At 48.8% G+C, this 23,886-nt stretch overlaps 1 protein-coding gene across 4 annotated transcripts in view; it reads left to right on the top strand.

Annotated features, from left to right (window-relative positions):
* LOC139765257 (uncharacterized) overlaps window positions 1–23,886 on the top strand; it is a 951,164-nt gene that overhangs the window by 828,900 nt on the left and 98,378 nt on the right. For all 4 annotated transcript variants that reach the window (XR_011716625.1, XM_071692594.1, XM_071692593.1 and 1 more), the window contains exon 5: window positions 14,251–14,348. Coding sequence is in view for 3 of the 4 variants with exons in the window: in XM_071692594.1 (XP_071548695.1) it covers window positions 14,251–14,348 (98 nt within the window). In the remaining variant the exon portion in view is untranslated. The remainder of the gene's footprint in view (window positions 1–14,250; window positions 14,349–23,886) is intronic.

The following is a 23,886-nucleotide window of genomic DNA, read 5'->3' as shown; positions in this document are numbered from 1 at the left end:
CCACTACTTCCTTGTAGTGCATTCCGCTTATGTCCCCTGTACCTCCGTACAGTTGTACCGTGCACGCCACTGTGTCCCTGTACCTCCGTACAGTTGTACCGTACACACCACTATGTCCCTGTACCTCCGCACAGTTGTACCGTGCACGCCACTGTGTCCCTCTACCTCCGTACAGTTGTACCGTGCACGCCAGTGTCCCTGTACCTCCGTACAGTTGTACCGTGCACGCCACTGTGTCCCTGTACCTCCGTGCAGTTGTACCGTACACACCACTATGTCCCTGTACCTCCGTACAGTTGTACCGTGCACACCACTATGTCCCTGTACCTCCGTACAGATGCCCCGTGTACACCACTATGTCCCTGTACCTCCGCACAGTTGCCCCGTGCACACCACAATGTCCCTGTACCTCCGTACAGTTGTACCGTGCACGCCACTATATCCCTGTACCTCCGTACAGTGGTACCGTACACACCACTATGTCCCTGTACCTCCGTACAGTTGTACCGTACGCACTACTATGTCCCTGTACCTCCGTACAGTTGTACCGTACACACCACTATGTCCCTGTACCTCCGTACAGTTGTACCTTGCACACCACTATGTCCCTGTACCTCCGTACAATTGTATCTTGCACACCACTATGTCCCTGTACCTCCGTACAGTTGTACCGTGCACCTCACTATGTCCCTGTACCTCCGTACAATTGTACCGTACACACCACTATGTCCCTGTACCTCCGTACAGTTGCCCCGTGCACACCACTATGCCCCTGTACCTCCTTACAGTTGTACCGTGCACACTACTGTGTCCCTGTACCTCCGTACAGTTGTACCGTGCACACTACTGTGTCCCTGTACCTCCGTACAGTTGTACCGTGCACGCCACTGTGTCCCTGTACCTCCGTGCAGTTGTACCGTACACACCACTATGTCCCTGTACCTCCGTACAGTTGTACCGTGCACACTACTGTGTCCCTGTACCTCCGTACAGTTGTACCGTGCACACCACTATGTCCCTGTACCTCCGTACAGTTGTACCGTGCACGCCACTATGTTCCTGTACCTCCGTAGAGTTGTACCGTGCACACCACTATGTTCCTGTACCTCCGTACAGTTGTACCGTGCACACCACTATGTCCCTGTACCTCCGTACAGTTGTACCGTGCACACCACTATGTCCCTGTACCTCCGCACAGTTGCCCCGTGCACGCCACTATGTCCCTGTACCTCCGTAAAGTTGTACCGTGCACACCACTATGTCCCTGTACCTCCGTACAGTTGTACCTTGCACACCACTATGTCCCTGTACCTCCGTACAGTTGTACCGTGCACACCACTATGTCCCTGTACCTCCGTACAGTTGTACCGTGCACGCCACTATGTCCCTGTACCTCCGTAGAGTTGTATCGTGCACACCACTATGTCCCTGTACCTCCGTACAGTTGTACCGTGCACACCACTATGTCCCTGTACCTCCGTACAGTTGTACCGTGCACCTTATGTGTGGGTATTGAACCACCTCTCACACCCTCCTCTCCCTCCCACACCCTCCTCTCCCTCCCACACCCTTCTCTCCCTCCCACACCATCCTCTTCCTCTCACACTCCTCTCCCTTTCTCACTCACCCTTCTCTCCCTCTCTCACCCACCTCTCCCTATCTCGCCCCTCCCTCTCTCTCTCCCTGCTCTCACCCTGCTCTCCCTGCTCTCCATACAGCATACGTTCGATCACCTGGGAATATGAACGTTCCGGCCGGTGTCCTGTCACCTCCCGCACGTTCAGAACGGCCCATTTTCCTCTTCTCGCACGTTCCAGTCAGTCTCTTACGTTCAGAACGGCTCCTCTGTGTACGTACGTTCCAGTCATGTGTTTTCACCTTTGACGTTCAGAACGGCCCTTCATGTGTACACACGTTCCAGGCCGTGACATCGCCTCTTCTCAGACGTTCTGAACGGCCCTTCATGTGTACACACGTTCAAGGCCGTGACATCGCCTCTTCTCAGACGTTCTGAACGGCCCTTCATGTGTACACACGTTCAAGGCCGTGACATCGCCCCTTCTCAGACGTTCTGAACGGCCCTTCATGTGTACACACGTTCAAGGCCGTGACATCGCCACTTCTCAGACGTTCTGAACGGCCCTTCATGTGTACACACGTTCAAGGCCGTGACATCGCCCCTTCTCAGACGTTCTGAACGGCCTCCTCTCCACACAAACGTTCCGTGCAGTCCCCCTCCCCCCCCCCTGCATCCCCAAACGTTCCAGGAACCCCCCCCCCACCCCAACCTCTTCAAATGTTCCCACCTTCCTTTATAAACGTTCTTGCGCGGCGGCGCAAACGTTTACCTGTCCCATACGCAGGAACGTTGCCGTGGGGGGGGGGGGGGGAGGGAGGACACTCCTCTCTCTCTCTCTCTCTCTCTCTCTCTCTCTCTCTCTCTCTCTCTCTCTCTCTCTCTCTCGCCTCCGGCTCCCGCTCAGGAAAATTAGATCCCGTTGTGCCTCGCGGTGTGCTCTCGCCAAGATCACGTGCACCGGAGGGAGGCTTTGTTGATTGGTCCGGCAGAGTAGTGGGTGTGGCCAAACTGCTTCGTTGACCAGTTAGTGACCTGTCGTCGTGCGCGATGGGTCACACTAGCGGGTAATGGTCGTTAAGGAAGCAAGCGAAATAAATGATTTATTCGCTCCTTTCCATCTCGTGTACCTGCCACATGGGACTCTAACGTTATGAGGTACGACCCTGGTGCACGATGGTACGTACCACCCCTGGACCAGGTCAAAAAGCTAGGTCTTCATACCCAAGGGTCGTACCGTCGTGCTCAAGGGTCGTACCGTCGTTCTCAAGGGTCGTACCAGCGTGATCAGTGGTCGCACCGTCGTGCTCAAGGGTCGCACCGTCGTGCTCAAGGGTCGTACCGTCGTTCTCAAGGGTCGTACTGTTGTGCTCAAGGGTGGCACCATCGTATTCAGGGGTCGTACCGTCGTGCTCAAGGGTCGTACCAGCGTACTCAGGAGTCGTACCGTTGTGTTCAAGGGTCATACCAGCGTGTTCAAGATATTACTACCCAGTGGCTCGCTATGCCAAGTCTTTTTCCCCAGTGGTGTCGAAGCCGTGTCTCTGATACATGGATCTTTGCCCCATTCACACGTACTACACAGGGTTGATACCGACTTTATGCTGGATTTATGGACCACTGGCGGGGTTCGAACGACGCCAGAGCTGTGTGTTTATTTTGAAATGTACTACATTCCATTTTCTTTACCGTCGGATTGAAGGGGAGACTCGGGCATATCACGCATCAGGCATCGTCTATCACCTTACAGCTTTCTATTTTTTTCACTGACTTTAAAATCTGTGTTCCCCTCAGTGATGCCTTCAGTTGTACGTTGGTTGAGGTAATGATAAATGATAATGGTAGATAATAATGATAAATAATAATGATAAAGATGCCGGGTATTGGTCATCAGCAGACGATGGCTTAACGAGGACGCCAGCGCCACCTCGCAACTGGTGGCCGAACTATACATCCGTCTTGCCCTTGGGTCGGGCGGCGACTCGTCTGAGTTAGTGACGCCCCAGTTCGTGTGTTGTTGATGGGGGTCGCGTGGGGTGCTGACCCGCTGGCAAAAATAGAAGATCAATATTAGCCCAAATCTTCAGCAGTCGTGGTGACCAGTGTCTTGTGTATGTGTGTGTTGATTGCCACGCCACTCGGTATGATCCAACGCCCAGGTGGGCAAGGGGTCAAGAAATGGATACCTTGGATTCGATGATGGCCATGCTCGCTGGCTTTCAAGGTGAGAGAGAGTAGAGAGAGAGAGAGAGAGAGAGAGAGAGAGAGAGAGAGAGCCACTGATCGTTGGTGTCTGGCAACTGATGGCTCCACGGAGGCTTATGTGAGGAAGGGGCCGACTTGCAAGTTTCACCTGCCTGGTGGTGTGGTGAGGGCAACAGCAGCAGGAGGAGGAGCAACCCACCAGCCCCTCCTCAGCTGCGTCAGGAGTAATACATAGCAACACGGCTTGACCTGAGCGGCGTCAACACCATTATTATTTCAGTGTTTGGGCCATGGTAAGGTGGCTGCACGGGGCCACGACATCCCCAGGCCAGGCTCACACCCACCATAGCCAGGCCCTTTCACGCTAGCCCCTGATGTGTGGTGTTTTCCCTCGTAAAATGGCGTTCATCAGGGCTCGCTTCTGGGTCTCGTGAGTTTTAAGGGCACGGCCCAAGGGTTTTGATGGTAGGCCCTTGACCAGACCCTTATAGGGTCCAAGTTAATGGCCAGGCCATTGTATCTACGGGTCATTCTTTCGCCCTTGGGTCATATTAACCTGATTGTTTGGTTTAGAAATATTAAAACATGGTATTTTCCAGTAGGCACAAATATGGTATACAGGTTAGGAGACAGCTATACACCACGTCCGTGTTGCTATGTTCGAAACCCTATTTGGGAAACATTCCGATCTCTGCCTTAGTTGTGAGGTTTAGGGTTTTGTCGACCCGTTATTTGAAGCCCGGGTCGAACCAGTGAAGGTCTACGTTAGGTTTGGCTTGGTCGAACCAGTATGCGATGCCTTAGTCAAAGAAGGGCTTTAAGTCGTGGTACATACAAGTAGCGAAGCTCCAAGCCGTTCGAATCAATAAGGCTTCGAGTTGTTCGAATCACTTATTCCACGCGAGTCGAATCATTGCAGATCTACGTTGTTCGAAGCGGTGAATCCCCACGTTGGTTGAACAGTGAAGCTCCACATGGGTCGAACCAACGGAGCTCTACGTTGGTGGAACAGCGAAGCTCCACTATTAGTGGGGGGGGGGAGTGTCATTCGAAGCTCGCCACCGCCTGACCTTTGACCTGACTAATAAGGTCAGGTCAAAGGCCTGACCATCAAACGGAAGGATCGTACCGTCGTTCTCAAAGGATCGTAACGTCGTTCTCAAAGGATCGTACCGTCGTTCTCAAAGGATCGTAACGTCGTTCTCAAAGGATCGTAACGTCGTTCTCAAAGGATCGTACCGTCGTTCTCAAAGGATCGTACCGTCGTTCTCAAAGGATCGTAACGTCCTCCTCAAAGGATCGTAACGTCCTCCTCAAAGGATCGTAACGTCCTCCTCAAAGGATCGTAACGTCGTTCTCAAAGGATCGTAACGTCGTTCTCAAAGGATCGTAACGTCCTCCTCAAAGGATCGTAACGTCCTCCTCAAAGGATCGTAACGTCCTCCTCAAAGGATCGTAACGTCCTCCTCAAAGGATGGTAACGTCGTTCTCAAAGGATCGTAACGTCGTTCTCAAAGGATCGTAACGTCCTCCTCAAAGGATCGTAACGTCGTCCTCAAAGGATCGTAACGTCCTCCTCAAAGGATCGTAACGTCCTCCTCAAAGGATCGTAACGTCGTCCTCAAAGGATCGTAACGTCCTCCTCAAAGGATCGTAACGTCGTTCTCAAAGGATCGTAACATCGTTCTCAAAGGATCGTAACGTCCTCCTCAAAGGATCGTAACGTCGTTCTCAAAGGATCGTAACGTCGTCCTCAAAGGATCGTAACGTCGTTCTCAAAGGATCGTAACGTCGTTCTCAAAGGATCGTAACGTCGTTCTCAAAGGATCGTAACGTCCTCCTCAAAGGATCGTAACGTCCTCCTCAAAGGATCGTAACGTCCTCCTCAAAGGATCGTAACGTCGTTCTCAAAGGATCGTAACGTCCTCCTCAAAGGATCGTAACGTCGTTCTCAAAGGATCGTAACGTCCTCCTCAAAGGATCGTAACGTCGTCCTCAAAGGATCGTAACGTCCTCCTCAAAGGATCGTAACGTCCTCCTCAAAGGATCGTAACGTCGTTCTCAAAGGATCGTAACGTCGTTCTCAAAGGATCGTAACGTCCTCCTCAAAGGATCGTAACGTCCTCCTCAAAGGATCGTAACGTCCTCCTCAAAGGATGGTAACGTCGTTCTCAAAGGATCGTAACGTCGTTCTCAAAGGATCGTAACGTCCTCCTCAAAGGATCGTAACGTCGTCCTCAAAGGATCGTAACGTCCTCCTCAAAGGATCGTAACGTCCTCCTCAAAGGATCGTAACGTCCTCCTCAAAGGATCGTAATGTCCTCCTCAAAGGATCGTAACGTCGTTCTCAAAGGATCGTAACGTCGTTCTCAAAGGATCGTAACATCGTTCTCAAAGGATTGTAACGTCCTCCTCAAAGGATCGTAACGTCGTTCTCAAAGGATCGTAACGTCGTCCTCAAAGGATCGTAACGTCGTTCTCAAAGGATCGTAACGTCGTTCTCAAACGATCGTAACGTCGTTCTCAAAGGATCGTAACGTCCTCCTCAAAGGATCGTAACGTCGTCTTCAAAGGATCGTAACGTCGTTCTCAAAGGATCGTAACGTCGTTCTCAAAGGATCGTAACGTCGTTCTCAAAGGATCGTAACGTCCTCCTCAAAGGATCGTAACGTCCTCCTCAAAGGATCGTAACGTCCTCCTCAAAGGATCGTAACGTCGTCCTCAAAGGATCGTAACGTCGTCCTCAAAGGATCGTAACGTCGTTCTCAAACGATCGTAACGTCCTCCTCAAAGGATCGTAACGTCGTTCTCAAAGGATCGTAACGTCCTCCTCAAAGGATCGTAACGTCCTCCTCAAAGGATCGTAACGTCGTTCTCAAAGGATCGTAACGTCCTCCTCAAAGGATCGTAACGTCGTTCTCAAAGGATCGTAACGTCCTCCTCAAAGGATCGTAACGTCCTCCTCAAAGGATCGTAACGTCGTCCTCAAAGGATCGTAACGTCGTCCTCAAAGGATCGTAACGTCCTCCTCAAAGGATCGTAACGTCCTCCTCAAAGGATCGTAACGTCGTCCTCAAAGGATCGTAACGTCGTCCTCAAAGGGTTGTAACGTCCTCCTCAAAGGATCGTAACGTCCTCCTCAAAGGATCGTAACGTCCTCCTCAAAGGATCGTAACGTCCTCCTCAAAGGATCGTAACGTCGTTCTCAAAGGATCGTAACGTCGTCCTCAAAGGATCGTAACGTCGTTCTCAAAGGGTTGTAACGTCCTCCTCAAAGGATCGTAACGTCCTCCTCAAAGGATCGTAACGTCCTCCTCAAAGGGTTGTAACGTCCTCCTCAAAGGATCGTAACGTCCTCCTCAAAGGATCGTAACGTACTCCTCAAAGGATCGTAACGTCCTCCTCAAAGGATTGTAACGTCGTTCTCAAAGGATCGTAACGTCGTTCTCAAAGGATCGTAACGTCCTCCTCAAAGGATTGTAACCGTTCTCAAAGGATCGTAACGTCGTTCTCAAAGGATCGTAACGTCGTTCTCAAAGGATCGTAACGTCGTTCTCAAAGGATCGTAACGTCCTCCTCAAAGGGTCGTAACGTCCTCCTCAAAGGATCGTAACGTCGTTCTCAAAGGATCGTAACGTCGTTCTCAAAGGATCGTAACGTCCTCCTCAAAGGATCGTAACGTCCTCCTCAAAGGATCGTAACGTCGTTCTCAAAGGATCGTAACGTCGTTCTCAAAGGATCGTAACGTCCTCCTCAAAGGATCGTAACGTCGTCCTCAAAGGATCGTAACGTCCTCCTCAAAGGATCGTAACGTCCTCCTCAAAGGATCGTAACGTCCTCCTCAAAGGATCGTAACGTCGTCCTCAAAGGATCGTAACCGTCCTCAAAGGGTTGTAACGTCCTCCTCAAAGGATCGTAACGTCCTCCTCAAAGGATCGTAACGTCTTCCTCAAAGGATCGTAACGTCCTCCTCAAAGGATCGTAACGTCGTTCTCAAAGGATCGTAACGTCGTCCTCAAAGGATCGTAACGTCGTTCTCAAAGGGTTGTAACGTCCTCCTCAAAGGATCGTAACGTCCTCCTCAAAGGATCGTAACGTCCTCCTCAAAGGATTGTAACGTCCTCCTCAAAGGATCGTAACGTCCTCCTCAAAGGATTGTAACGTCGTTCTCAAAGGATCGTAACGTCGTTCTCAAAGGATCGTAACGTCCTCCTCAAAGGATCGTAACGTCCTCCTCAAAGGATCGTAACGTCGTCCTCAAAGGATCGTAACGTCGTTCTCAAAGGATCGTAACGTCCTCCTCAAAGGATTGTAACCTCGTTCTCAAAGGATCGTAACATCGTTCTCAAAGGATCGTACTGTCGTTCTCAAGCATCGTACCATTGTGGTCAAGGGCTGCTTCACTTGGTCATGACAACCTGTTGAGGACGGGTTCGATACCTGCTCACGAACTGTCTCAATGCCTCGAACCCTGGACTTACAAATGGCTGGCGAATTGCTGTCTTGGTGTTTCCTCAGCCAAGCAGAGAGTCATGTTTTTACTATGATATTACCAGCAAGGCGAGTCCTATGAGTCCACGGGGAAATGAAACACGTTAAGTTCCCAAGTGCACTTTCGTGTAATAATCACATCATCAGGGGAGATACAAGAAAGAAATATAACAGTCAGTTGATATACAATGAAGAGACGTAGCTAGAACGCCATATATATATATATATATATGTATATATATATATATATATATATATATATATATATATATATATATATATATATTTTTTTTTTTTTTTTTTTTTCAAACTATTCGCCATTTCCCGCGTTAGCGAGGTAGCGTTAAGAACAGAGGACTGGGCCTTTTTTGGAATATCCTCACCTGGCCCCCTCTGTTCCTTCTTTTGGAAAAAAAAAAAAAAAAACGAGAGGGGAGGATTTCCAGCCCCCCGCTCCCTCCCCTTTTAGTCGCCTTCTACGACACGCAGGGAATACGTGGGAAGTATTCTTTCTCCCCTATCCCCAGGGATATATATATATATATATATATATATATATATATATATATATATATATATATATATATATATATATAAATATATATGGACGGGAGATTGGATTGAGGCAGTTGGTGGCCCCCATTTCCTCATGATGAGTACACACACCTGACGTGTGTTGAGCTGCATAAATGAACAGACCTCTTCCCTCACCTGTGCTGGAGGTCGAGGGTAATTATTCTCACAGGGGACGTGTGGCCAGTTTAGCTGGGCATCAATATCGACGGTCATTACACCAATGCGTTTATGGCCGACCCGCTCGCCCTGCCGGCCTGAGAAGAGATGGCTGGTGTGAATGATGACCCAGCCCTCCCTGCTGGCTGGAGATGGCTGGTGTGAATGATGACCCACCCTCCCTGCTGGCTCGAGATGGCTGGTGTGAATGATGACCCAGCCCTCCCTGCTGGCTGGAGATGGCTGGTGTGAATGATGACCCCGCCCTCCCTGCTAGCTCGAGATGGCTGGTGTGAATGATGACCCACCCTCCCTGCTGGCTCGAGATGGCTGGTGTGAATGATGACCCACCCTCCCTGCTGGCTCGTGATCGCTGGTGTGAATGATGACCCACCCTCCCTGCTGGCTCGTGATGGCTGATGTGAATGATGATGACCCCTCCCTCCCTGCTAGCTCGAGATGGCTGGTGTGAATGATGACCCGCCCTCCCTGCTGGCTCGTGATGGCTGGTGTGAATGATGACCCGCCCTCCCTGCTGGCTCGTGATGGCTGGTGTGAATGATGACCCACCCTCCCTGCTGGCTCGTGATGGCTGGTGTGAATGATGACCCACCCTCCCTGCTGGCTGGTGTGAATGATGACCCACCCTCCCTGCTAGCTCGAGATGGCTGGTGTGAATGATGACCCGCCCTCCCTGCTAGCTCGAGGTGGCTGGTGTGAATGATGACCCGCCCTCCCTGCTAGCTCGAGATGGCTGGTGTGAATGATGACCCGCCCTCCCTGCTGGCTCGTGATGGCTAGTGTGAATGATGACCCGCCCTCCCTGCTAGCTCGTGATGGCTGGTGTGAATGATGACCCGCCCTCCCTGCTAGCTGGTGTGAATGATGACCCGCCCACCCTGCTAGCTCGAGATGGCTGGTGTGAATGATGACCCGCCCTCCCTGCTGGCTCGAGATGGCTGGTGTGAATGATGACCCCGCCCTCCCTGCTGGCTCGTGATGGCTGGTGTGAATGATGACCCCGCCCTCCCTGCTAGCTCGAGATGGCTGGTGTGAATGATGACCCCGCCCTCCCTGCTAGCTGGTGTGAATGATGACCCGCCCTCCCTGCTAGCTCGAGATGGCTGGTGTGAATGATGACCCCGCCCTCCCTGCTGGCTCGTGATGGCTGGTGTGAATGATGACCCACCCTCCCTGCTAGCTCGAGATGGCTGGTGTGAATGATGACCCGCCCTCCCTGCTGGCTCGTGATGGCTGGTGTGAATGATGACCCGCCCTCCCTGCTAGCTCGTGATGGCTGGTGTGAGTGATGACCCGCCCTCCCTGCTAGCTGGTGTGAATGATGACCCGCCCTCCCTGCTAGCTCGAGATGGCTGGTGTGAATGATGACCCGCCCTCCCTGCTGGCTCGTGATGGCTGGTGTGAATGATGACCCACCCTCCCTGCTAGCTCGAGATGGCTGGTGTGAATGATGACCCGCCCTCCCTGCTAGCTGGTGTGAATGATGACCCACCCTCCCTGCTGGCTCGTGGTGGCTGGTGTGAATGATGACCCCGCCCTCCCTGCTGGCTCGTGATGGCTGGTGTGAATGATGACCCCGCCCTCCCTGCTAGCTCGAGATGGCTGGTGTGAATGATGACCCGCCCTCCCTGCTGGCTCGAGATGGCTGGTGTGAATGATGACCCCGCCCTCCCTGCTGGCTGGAGATGGCTGGTGTGAATGATGACCCGCCCTCCCTGCTACCTCGTGATGGCTGGTGTGAATGATGACCCGCCCTCCCTGCTACCTCGTGATGGCTGGTGTGAATGATGACCCGCCCTCCCTGCTACCTCGTGATGGCTGGTGTGAATGATGACCCCGCCCTACCTGCTAGCTCGAGATGGCTAGTGTGAATGATGACCCGCCCTCCCTGCTAGCTCGAGATGACTGGTGTGAATGATGACCCGCCCTCCCTGCTGGCTCGTGATGGCTGGTGTGAATGATGACCCCGCCCTCCCTGCTGGCTGGAGATGGCTAGTGTGAATGATGACCCGCCCTCCCTGCTAGCTCGAGATGACTGGTGTGAATGATGACCCGCCCTTCCTGCTGGCTCGTGATGGCTGGTGTGAATGATGACCCCGCCCTCCCTGCTGGCTGGAGATGGCTGGTGTGAATGATGACCCGCCCTCCCTGCTAGCTCGAGATGGCTGGTGTGGATGATGACCCGCCCTCCCTGCTGGCTCGAAGTGGCTGGTGTGAATGATGACCCGCCCTTCCTGCTGGCTGGAGATGGCTGGTGTGAATGATGACCCGCCCTCCCTGCTACCTCGTGATGGCTGGTGTGAATGATGACCCGCCCTCCCTGCTAGCTCGTGATGGCTGGTGTGAATGATGACCCCGCCCTCCCTGCTGGCTGGAGATGGCTGGTGTGAATGATGACCCGCCCTCCCTGCTACCTCGTGATGGCTGGTGTGAATGATGACCCGCCCTTCCTGCTGGCTCGTGATGGCTGGTGTGAATGATGACCCCGCCCTCCCTGCTGGCTGGAGATGGCTGGTGTGAATGATGACCCGCCCTCCCTGCTACCTCGTGATGGCTGGTGTGAATGATGACCCACCCTCCCTGCTAGCTGGTGTGAGTGATATGGTTTGTACCCCCGAGTGTGGGATAGGAGGTGGCGTGGTCCCCAGGGGTTCGAACTCGGGGACCGCGTCTGTTTCGAAGCAGGGACGATTCGGGAGGTCGTGTGTGCCAGCTTAAGGTGTACGGGATGGTATGAGAGATAAATTGGGCTCTAAATAAGGTTGAACTTTTCTTTTTTTCTTACAATATAGATGTAGGAATTCGGATCCATTCTCGCTCATCATGGTACTGTGAGCAGCGCCAGGAAGGCGGGGTCGAAACCCCGAATGCAGGTGGCGCAGGGTGATCTGATTCAGTTTGTGTGTGCGCAATTATGTTCACACTTGTGTGCCAGAACGAAGCCTGGGGGAGATACACTGTCTTACCTGCACAGTTTGAAGTTGAAGCATTTGAAACTTCATCTTCTGTACAGTGTGTACGGATGAAACACTCCATTCTATCTGAAACATCAGTTTCAAATTTGCTCATCTGGTCACTGTACCGGAGAGCGTATCATCTTACATATCCACAGAGATGGTAGATGTTATCTTACATATCCACAGAGATGATAGATGTTATCTTACATATCCACAGAGATGATAGATGTCATCTTACATATCCACAGAGATAATAGATATTATCTTACATATCCACAGAGATGGTAGATGTTATCTTATATCCACAGAGATAATAGATGTTATCTTATATCCACAGAGATAATAGATGTTATCTTATATCCACAGAGATAATAGATGTTATCTTGTATATCCACAGAGATGATAGATGTTATCTTGTATATCCACAGAGATGATAGATGTTATCTTACAAATCCACAGAGATGATAGATGTCATCTTACATATCCAAAGAGATAGTAGATGTTATCTTACATATCCACAGAGATGATAGATGTTATCTTACATATCCACAGAGATGATAGATGTTATCTTACATATCCACAGAGATGATAGATGTTATCTTATATATCCACAGAGATGATAGATGTTATCTTTATATATCCACAGAGATGACAGATGTTATATATCCACAGAGATGATAGATGTTATCTTATATATCCACAGAGATGATAGATGTTATCTTGTGTATCCACAGAGATAATAGATGTTGTCTTATATATATCCGCAGAGATGATAGATGTTATCTTGTGTATCCACAGAGATAATAGATGTTATCTTATACATATCCACAGAGATGATAGATGTTATGTTGTGTATCCACAGAGATAATAGATGTTATACATATCCACAGAGATGATAGATGTTATCTTGTGTATCCACAGAGATAATAGATGTTATATATATCCACAGAGATGATAGATGTTATCTTACATATCCACAGAGATGATAGATGTTATCTTACATATCCACAGAGATGATAGATGTTATCTTACATATCCACAGAGATGATAGATGTTATCTTACATGTCCACAGAGATAATAGGTGTTATCTTATGTCCACAGAGATGATAGATGTTATCTTACATATCCACAGAGATGATAGATGTTATCTTACATGTCCACAGAGATGATAGATGTTATCTTATATCGACAGAGATTATAGTTATATATCCAAAGATATAATAGATGTTATCTTATATCCTTAGAGGTAATAATTGTTATCTTATATATCCACAGATATGATAGATGTTATATATCCACAAAGATGATAGTTGTTATCTATCCTCAAAGATAATAGTTGTTATCTTATCTATCCACAGAGATAATAGTTGTTATCTTATCTATCCGCAAAGATAATAGTTGTGGAAATGATACTTATAGTTTCACCCATGTACAATTTGTGGGATGGCCTTGTGTACACACCATTCTTACTCAAAAGATATTTTTTTGTTCAAGAAACCTGTTGTTGAAGGTTTTATATTATATAAACATCTAGTTACAAGTCATTGAACTCTTATGTACTTCTAGATTTATGTATTTGTCTCGTGTCTTTTCGTTGTGTTTGCCAGTTATTTCTCACATTTGCTTGTCACAACGAACATGTTTTATTTATTTCTTTTGTCATCCTCGGAAATATTTCCGTCGTGTTTACGTTTATTGATAAATGAAATAAATTATCAAGGATAACCTCTTTATGTGGAATGCTTCTGTGGCACTGTGTTTATGTAAGACAACGGGAAGAAATGGAATAAAAGAGAAAGACAATAACAAGCGTAGAAACCTAATCAGAGCAGTCCTATCCTATCCTATCCTATCCTTACCCAACCTAGCCTATCCCCCAGAGATAACCTTACCCACCCTAGCCTATCCCCCAGAGATAACCTTACCCACCCTAGCCTATCCCCCAGAGATAACCTTACCCACCCTAGCCTATCCAGTGGTAATCTTACCCAACATAGCGCTGCCTAGCCTGCACACGCCAGTGCAACCAAATCTTACCAAAACCTCACCCTGTCTAACCAAACCTTTTTACTGCTCGTAGCCACAATCCCAGCCTAACCAAAGGTAAGGTAAATGATTACAGATTACCCTAAGGTAAATGATTACAGAGGCGGACAGCATGTGATCCACCCTGCACAGGTGTGTCACGTAGTAACAGATGTGTGTGTGTGTCTCTGTGCACAGGTGTGGCGGAGGTAATTGATGAGTGTATATCTCTGTGTCTGCAGGTGTGGTGGCCGGGGTGCAGCATGCAGGGCGAGGATCAGCTCCCTCATCACCACAGCTCGCCGCTTCCCGCTCAGCCGAGTCCACGCCCTCCAAATTTGTAAGTTATTTACTCAGTGGTTTTACGAAGTACTTACCGGGTTATTTACTCAGTGGTTTTACGAAGTACTTACCGGGTTATTTACTCTCTGGTTTTACGAAGTACTTACTGGGTTATTTACTCAGTGGTTTTACGAAGTACTTACTGGGTTATTTACTCAGTGGTTTTACGAAGTACTTACCGGGTTATTTACTGAGTGGTTTTACGAAGTACTTACCGGGTTATTTACTCAGTGGTTTTACGAAGTACTTACCGGGTTATTTACTCAGTGGTTTTACGAAGTACTTACCGGGTTATTGTACTCACTGGTTTTACGAAGTACTTACGGGTTATTTACTCAGTGGTTTTACGAGTACTTACCGGGTTATTTACTCAGTGGTTTTACGAAGTACTTACGGGTTATTGACTCACTGGTTTTACGAAGGTCTTACCGGGTTATTTACTCAGTGGTTTTACGAAGTACTTACCGGGTTATTTACTCAGTGGTTTTACGAAGTACTTACCGGGTTATTTACTCAGTGGTTTTACGAAGTACTTACCGGGTTATTTACTCAGTGGTTTTACGAAGTACTTACCGGGTATTTTACTCAGTGGTTTTACGAAGTACTTACCGGGTTATTTACTCAGTGGTTTTACGAAGTACTTAACCCGGGTTATTTACTCAGTGGTTTTACGAAGTACTTACCGGGTTAGTTACTCAGTGGTTTTACGAAGTACTTACCCGGTTATTTACCAGTGGTTTTAACGAAGTACTTACCGGGTTATTTACTCAGTGGTTGTACGAAGTACTTACCGGGTTATTTACTCAGTGGTTTTACGAAGTACTTACCCGGGTTATTTACTCAGTGGTTTTAACGAAGTACTTACCGGTTATTTACTCAGTGGTTTTACGAAGTACTTACCGGGTTATTTACTCAGTGTTTTTACGAAGTACTTACCGGTTTATTTACACAGTGGTTTTACGAAGTACTTACCGGGTTTATTTACTCAGTGGTTTTAACGAAGTACTTTACCGGGTTATTTACTCAGTGGTTTTAAACGAAGTACTTACCGCGTTATTTACTCAGTGGTTTTACGAAGTACTTACCGGGTTATTTACTCAGTGGTTTTAACGAAGTACTTACCGGTTATTTACTCAGTGGTTTTACGAAGTACTTACCGGGTTATTGACTCAGTGGTTTTACGAAGTACTTACCGGGTTATTTACTCAGTGGTTTTACGAAGTACTTACCGGGTTATTTACTCAGTGGTTTTACGAAGTACTTACCGGGTTATTTACTCAGTGGTTTTACGAAGTACTTACCGGGTTATTTACTCAGTGGTTTTACGAAGTACTTACCGGGTTATTTACTCAGTGGTTTTACGAAGTACTTACCGGGTTATTTACTCAGTGGTTTTACGAAGTACTTACCGGGTTATTTACTCATTGGTTTTACGAAGTACTTACCGGGTTATTTACTCAGTGGTTTTACGAAGTACTTACCGGGTTATTTACTCAGTGGTTTTACGAAGTACTTACCGGGTTATTTACTCAGTGGTTTTACGAAGTACTTACCGGGTTATTTACTCAGTGGTTTTACGAAGTACTTACCGGGTTATTTACTCAGTGGTTTTACGAAGTACTTACCGGGTTATTTACTCAGTGGTTTTACGAAGTACTTACCGGGTTATTTACTCAGTGGTTTTACGAAGTACTTACCGGGTTATTTACTCAGTGGTTTTACGAAGTACTTACCGGGTTATTTACTCAGTGGTTTTACGAAGTACTTACCGGGTTATTTACTCAGTGGTTTTACGAAGTACTTACCGGGTTATTTACTCAGTGGTTTTACGAAGGTCTTATACGATATTGGGTTAAAGGGGAGGTGGTGCTGTTCCACTGGTGCGACACGAAGTGCTCTTTTTTTTATGTTGAAAGACGCCGAAATGATTTCAAATGCTGTGTCCAACAGCCTCATTGAACAGAGTGAGTTGTGAGTTGTATGGAGGGGGACTTCCCAGACCATCGTACGATAAGGTGCCAGACCCACCTATAGCGGGTAGAAGACCTCCCAGACCATCGTAAGGTATACGTAAGGTAAGGTAAGATCCCAGACCCAGTTATGGGGGTAGGAGACCTCCCAGACCATCGTAAGGTATACGTAAGGTAAGGTAAGGTCCCAGACCCAGCTTTGAGGGTAGAAGACCTCCCAAACCATCGTAATATAAAGTCCCAGACCCACCTGTAGGAGGTAGAAGACCTCCCAAACCATTGTAAGGTATACGTAAGGTAAGGTAAGGTCCCAGACCCAGCTGTGAGGGTAGAAGACCTCCCAAACCATCGTAATATAAGGTCCCAGACCCACCTGTAGGGGACAGAAGACCTCCCAAACCATCGTAAGGTATACGTAAGGTTAGGTAAGGTCCCAGACCCAGTTATGGGGGTAGAAGACCTCCCAAACCATCGTAAGGTAAGGTAAGATCCCAGACCCAGTTATGGGGTAGAAGACCTCCCAAACCATCGTTAGGTACACGTAAGGTAAGGTAAGGCCCCAGACCCTGCTGTGAGGGTAGATCTCCCAAACCATCTTAGGGTATACGTAAGGTAAGTTCCCGGACCCACCTGTAGGGGGTAGAAGACCTCCCAAACCATCGTAAGGTATACGTAAGGTAAGATAATGTCCCAGACCCAGCTGTGAGGGTAGAAGACCTCCCAGACCATCGTAAGGTGTACATAATGTAAGGTGCCAGACTCTGCTGTGGGGATAGACTTCCCAAACCATCGTAAGGTAAGGTAAGGTACCAGACCCAGCTGTTGGGGTAGAAGACCTCCCAAACCATCGTAAGGTCTGCAAACGTCAGTTAGGCCAAGCATGATTTCAAAGAGTTCGAACTAGAATGCACTCACCTTTCCCAGAGATATAAAAGATTTATCTGTATCTTTATAGTGTATGATAGATATAATACAACTGTTGTATTTACATAAAACCAATTTCCGTGGCCTGCATGTGCGTGTTTGAGGCACGGGTCTATTTCTGGCCGTAATATGGCCATGAAAACGAAATTCCCCTTTGGTTTTGTTCTCTTAAGTACAAAAATTCGAACATTACCAAGGTAAATTATGGAAGACTATTTTAGTTTGGGTACATTTTTTTATTTGACCCTTGAGTCACGATTGGTGATATAGTAACAGTTGTCTCGTCGCTCACAGCGATCCACGGGAAATATCTGTGGGGGGGGTCCGGGAATGGACTCCGGGGGCCTCCGTCAGGTTTTTATTGCGACACTTGCCTTAAAATTTGACGTAAACTGTGAAGAAAAAGGAAGGACGAAAAGTGTGAGGTGTCGTGTTTAGGTTCGTGGGACGATTTCTAATGTGATCCGGATCTGAATCCGTTGGCATGTTGACGAACACACGTCCGTGGCCTCCAGATCAACTCCTGTGTAACATGAATTTTTTTTTATGAAATTGAAAAAAGAAAAGAAGAAAAAGTAATGTTGGTTGAGGATTTCTACGATGCTAATTTTTCTCTATGTATTTCCTCTCGTCTTTCAAGTTTTCTTAGCTGCTCTCTCTCTCTCTCTCTCTCTCTCTCTCTCTCTCTCTCTCTCTCTCTCTCTCTCTCTCTCTCTCTCTCTCTCGAGTTCCTGTGGTATCTCCTTAGTGTGTGTATAGAGCACCGTGGGAGATGGAGAATAATTTCTATCTCCGCGGAAATGAACCCGAAAATGCCTTACGGTAAAACACACACACACACACACACGAAGAAGGTGTTCATGCAATCATTTCTCCCCTCTTTCCCCTCGCCTCCTGCCCTCGCTCCCGTCACCTATTTGAACTTAACTCGCCCATCTTTCCCTCACCCTTTGGCCTGGCCTGTGGGTATGTGGGGGGAGTAATGTGTGGGCTTAGCCAGTCCGTAAAAGAGGGTTAGTGTGGCATAAAGCAAGGGTGATGGAATGGCAATATTGGCCAGCGGTTGGGAGGCGAGGCTGGCCTGTGTTACCGTGGGTAGGGCTTGGCCAGTTGCAGGGTTAGAGAGTAGGCTAGGCTGGCCTGTGTCACCGTGGGTAGGGCTTGGCCAGTTGCAGGGTTAGAGAGTAGGCTAGGCTGGCCTGTGTCACCGTGGGTAGGGCTTGGCCAGCTGCAGGGTGGAGAGTAGGTAGGGCTTGGCCTGTTGCAGGGTGGATAGTAGGCGAGGCTGGCCAGTGTCACCGTGGGTAGGGCTTGGCCAGTTGCAGGGTGGAGAGTAGGCTAGGCTGGCCTGTGTCACCGTGGGTAGGGCTTGGCCAGCTGCAGGGTGGAGAGTAGGTAAGGTTTGGCCGGCTGCAGGGTTGGAGAGTAGGCGAGGCTGGCCAGTGTCACCGTGGGTAGGGCTTGGCCATCTGCAGGGTTGGAGAGTAGGCTAGGCTGGCCAGTGTCACCGTGGGTAGGGCTTGGCCAGCTGCAGGGTGGAGAGTAGGCTAGGCTGGCCAGTGTCACCGTGGGTAGGGCTTGGCCGGCTGCAGGGTGGAGAGTAGGCTAGGCTGGCCAGTGTTACCGTGGGTAGGGCTTGGCCAGTTGCAGGAAGGAGAGTAGGCTAGGCTGGCCAGTGTCACCGTGGGTAGGGCTTGGCCGGCTGCAGGGTGGAGAGTAGGCTAGGCTGGCCAGTGTCATCATGGGTAGGGCTTGGCCAGTTGCAGGAAGGAGAGTAGGCTAGGCTGGCCAGTGTCACCGTGGGTAGGGCTTGGCCAGCTGCAGGGTTGGAGAGTAGGCTAGACTGGCCAGTGTCACCGTGGGTAGGGCTTGGCCAGCTGCAGGGTGGAGAGTAGGCTAGGCTGGCCAGTGTCACCGTGGGCAGGGCTTGGCCAGTTGCAGGGTGGAGAGTAGGCTATGCTGGCCAGTGTCACCGTGGGTAGGGCTTGGCCAGTTGCAGGGTGGAGAGTAGCTATGCTGGCCAGTGTCACCGTGGGTAGGGCTTGGCCAGTTGCAGGGTGGAGAGTAGGCTATGCTGGCCAGTGTCACCGTGGGTAGGGCTTGGCCAGTTGCAGGGTTGGAGAGTAGGCTAGACTGGCCAGTGTCACCGTGGGTAGGGCTTGGCCAGCTGCAGGGTGGAGAGTAGGCTAGGCTGGCCAGTGTCACCGTGGGTAGGGCTTGGCCAGTTGCAGGGTGGAGAGTAGGCTAGGCTGGCCAGTGTTACCGTGGGTAGGGCTTGGCCAGCTGCAGGGTGGAGAGTAGGCTAGGCTGGCCTGTGTTACCGTGGGTAGGGCTTGGCCAGCTGCAGGGTGGAGAGTAGGCTAGGCTGGCCAGTGTCACCGTGGGTAGGGCTTGGCCAGCTGTAGGGTGGAGAGTAGGCTAGGCTGGCCTGTGTCACCGTGGGTAGGGTTTGGCCAGCACAAGGGAGGAGAGTAAGCTAGGCTTGGCCAGCGGGAGGAAGGAGAGTAAGCTAGGCTTGGCCAGCGGGAGGGAGGAGAGTAAGCCAGGCTTGGCCAGCGGGAGGGAGGAGAATAAGCCAGGCTTGGCCAGCGGGAGGGAGGAGAGTAAGCCAGGCTTGGCCAGCGGGAGGGAGGAGAATAAGCCAGGCTTGGCCAGCGGGAGGGAGGAGAGTAAGCCAGGCTTGGCCAGCGGGAGGGAGGAGAGTAAGCCAGGCTTGACCAGCGGGAGGGAGGAGAGTAAGCCAGGCTTGGCCAGCGGGAGGGAGGAGAGTAAGCCAGGCTTGGCCAGCGGGAGGGAGGAGAATAAGCCAGGCTTGGCCAGCGGGAGGGAGGAGAGTAAGCCAGGCTTGGCCAGCGGGAGGGAGGAGAGTAAGCTAGGCTTGGCCAGCGGGATGGAGGAGAGTAAGCTAGGCTTGGCCAGCGGGAGGGAGGAGAGTAAGCCAGGCTTGGCCAGCGGGAAGGAGGAGAGTAAGCCAGGCTTGGCCAGTATTACCGTGTTTGATCAGACTTTATAGCAAAACCATCCTTCGATAAACATGTTTAACCAGACTTTATACTAATAAAACCAGCCTTTGATAAGTTTAATCGGACTTTATGGAAGTAAAGACGTCGTGAGACCTTACTGGCCTTCGTTCCCTTTGGTCACACTGACTCCTAATAGGGGAAACCAGCCGTGCCATTTGAACGCATTTTAGAAAAAAAACTCGATTTCTTTCCAGATATAAAGACTAAATTTCATCTATTTTTTTAGTGTAATCCATAACGGTACCTTCAGATAGTCAGTCTATGAGAAACAACAACATTTTCCCTAACATTATTCAATACTTTCTTGCTTTTTATATGGGTAAAGGCCATACTAAAACAGTGGAAGAAAAAATTGGTTTCAGATTTCTAAAGTCTCCCATCAAAAGGCCAACGCTGAGCTCCTTTTTCTATGACGCCTCATTACCGCTAGAGCATGGGAGGCAAATTGCCATGGCTGGTGGAGGACGAATGGCAATCCTTGGCGACTTGTTGCTCAATATGGCCACCGTCGGGGCGCAACACGTAAGTGTTTCGTGGGGAAGAACGCAAGAACACACGCTTCTCATTCCTCTTGTGATTTTATTTTGCTCTGTTTCATGGTAGCGATGCTTGTGATGAGCAAAATACTTCCATTAGTGCAAAATTTGGCCCTTGATTTACGTACGATGTATTTGTTATAGATTTCGCCGTGTGTGAACAACGAAATATACAGTAATTCGCGAAGATCTTACTTTATATAGCGATTTCGTGAAGCTAACGAATAAAATTATATATATATATATATATATATATATATATATATATATATATATATATATATATATATATATATATATATATACAGAGAGAGAGAGAGAGGCTAATTGTCATTGTATTTATTTAATCTTTATTGTATTTTCCTTCACGAACGCATTTCAAACGTTGCGAAAAGAAGTTATTCGGGTTGTAGTTAATGTGTTTTTGGTCTTGATACAACTCCTACGTTATTGTCTCTTAGGTAAAGCTTTTATTTATTTATATTTATCATTATTTTACGAATCTCAAGACGTTCGTGTGACACTGATTTGTCTTGTTAAACCAAAGCGTTGGTTCGTTACGTGTATGTACTGTAAGCTCATGGCGCTAGTTGGGTTTATTTGGTTTATGATGACAACGGTGATGTGGTTTAGCTGGTAGGCTCAACACTGGTCTGGTTTACCAGGAAGCTAATAATACTGCCAGGTTTATTGGTGTAAGGTTCATAAACTTGGTCTGTTTTACTTGGTAGCTGATAAAACTGCCAGGTTCATTGGTGTAAGGTTCATAAACTTGGTCTGGTTTACTTGAGAGCTGATAAAACTACCAGGTTTATTTATATAAGGCTCATAAACCCGGTCTGGTTTACTTGGTAGCTGATAAAACTGCCAGTTTTATTGGGTTAAGGCTCCACACTGGTTTGGTTTACTTGAAAACTGATAAAACTACCGGGTTCGTTGGTGTAAACCTTATATGGTTTACTTGGAAGCTGATAAAATTGCCAGGTTTATTGGTGTAAGGTTCATAAACTTGGTCTGGTTTACTTGAGAGCTGATAAAACTACCAGGTTTATTTATATAAGGCTCATAAACCCGGTCTGGTTTACTTGGTAGCTGATAAAACTGCCAGTTGTATTGGTTTAAGTTTCCACACTGGTTTGGTTTACACGAAAACTGATAAAACTATCAGGTTCGTTGGTGTAAACCAGATATGGTTTACTTGGAAGCTGATAAAACTGCCAGGTTTATTGGTGTAAGGTTCACAAACCTGGTTTGGTTTACTTGGAAGCTGATAAAACTGCCAGGTTTAATGATGTAAGGCTCATAAACCTGGTCTGATTTACTTGGGTTTACTTGGATTTACTACCAGGTTTATTGGTGTAAGGTTCAACACTGGTTTGGTTTAGTTAGTATGTTGTCTACTCTCACCGTAGATTTGGTTTATCCCAAGCTAATGGTATTGAGGTTTATATATGGCGCAACACAAGTAGCCATGTTTGGTTTATTGGGTTTAATGACCTTGCTGTTGGGTTTATTGTTATTTGTCAGCTTTAATTTGTATTTATTTTTAATTTTCGTTTTCTAAACGTTCGTTTAAAGGCTTTAGATTAATTTCATGTGGGAAAGAAGTGGTTAGATACACTGGGTTGGATGTTGCCAAAGCCCAGAAGGTCGGCTGGTTTAATGGCGTAGCGAGTTTGAAAAAAAAAGAAAAAAACGGTTTATTTCATGTAGTCCGTGAGCTGGATTTATTCTGTGTGAGGTGAGGTCAGCCACTCTGGTGTGTATATAGATTTATTCAGGATGTTATCAGGAGAAAACAGCGGTTGGAGGGCAAAATTAGGGCGTGTGTTCGCGCGCGTTCTCGAATCATATTTTTAAACGCCCGAACACGACGCCCTCGGAAGAACGACCCCGTGGACTAAACCGTCGATCTCCTCCTTTCTTTTTTGGCGTCACGTTCCTTTTGATTTCCCCGCCGTTCCCTCGAAAGACGCTGCCGTCCGTCACCGGCGTCCGGAGGCCCGTGATTTCGGGCGATAGAGCGCCGGTAACCCCGCCATTTCAGGCGATTCCACCCTCCTTCCCTCCTCCCTCCCTCCCAGCGGAGTGAGGACGCCTTCAGCCCCTCCCCCAGGCAGGTCCTCAATTCCTTTTGACTGCGAGGTGGTCGCTCACTGCTATGCAAACTGCCCCACGGTCGCTGACAGTGGACGGTGGACCGTTGGTTGGTGGTACAGCTACCAGCCGGTGATGGTATAGCTTAGTGGACCGGTGGTTGGTGTTACAGCTATCAGCCGGTGATGGTATAGCTCGGTGGGGTGGACCGATGGTTGATGGTATAGCTTGATGGAATGTTGGTTGCTAGTACAGCTATCAACCGTTGGTGGTACGGATATCAACCGTTAGTGGTACAGCTGTCAGCCGTTAGGGGTACAGCTATCAACCGTTGGTGATACAGCTATCACCTGTTAGTGGTGACAGCTATCAACCATTGTTGGTACAGCTGTCCACCGTTAGCGGTACAGCTATCCACCGTTAGTGGCGCAGCTATCCACCGTTAGTGGTACACCTGTCAGCCATTCGTAGTACAGCTATCAACCATTAGTGGTACAGCTATCCACCGTTGATGGTACAGCTATCCACCGTTAGTGGCGCAGCTATCCACCGTTAGTGGTGCAGCTATCCACCGTTAGTGGCGCAGCTATCCACCGTTAGTGGTGCAGCTATCCACCGTTAGTGGTACAGCTATCCACCGTTAAAGGCACAGCTATCCACCGTTAGTGGTGCAGCTATCCACCGTTAGTGGTGCAGCTATCCACCGTTAGTGGTACAGCTATCCACCGTTAGTGGCACAGCTATCCACCGTTAGTGGCACAGCTGTCCACCGTTAGTGGCGCAGCTATCCACCGTTAGTGGCGCAGCTATCCGCCGTTAGTGGTGCAGCTATCCACCGTTAGTGGTACAGCTATCCACCGTTAAAGGCACAGCTATCCACCGTTAGTGGCGCAGCTATCCACCGTTAGTGGTGCAGCTATCCACCGTTAGTGGTACAGCTATCCACCGTTAGTGGCACAGCTGTCCACCGTTAGTGGCACAGCTAT

Source organism: Panulirus ornatus, chromosome 53, assembly GCF_036320965.1.
Source record: "Panulirus ornatus isolate Po-2019 chromosome 53, ASM3632096v1, whole genome shotgun sequence".
Taxonomy (NCBI): domain Eukaryota; kingdom Metazoa; phylum Arthropoda; class Malacostraca; order Decapoda; family Palinuridae; genus Panulirus; species Panulirus ornatus.
The sequence above is the reverse complement of the archived record's forward strand: the minus strand, read 5'-3'. Positions and strand labels throughout refer to the sequence as shown.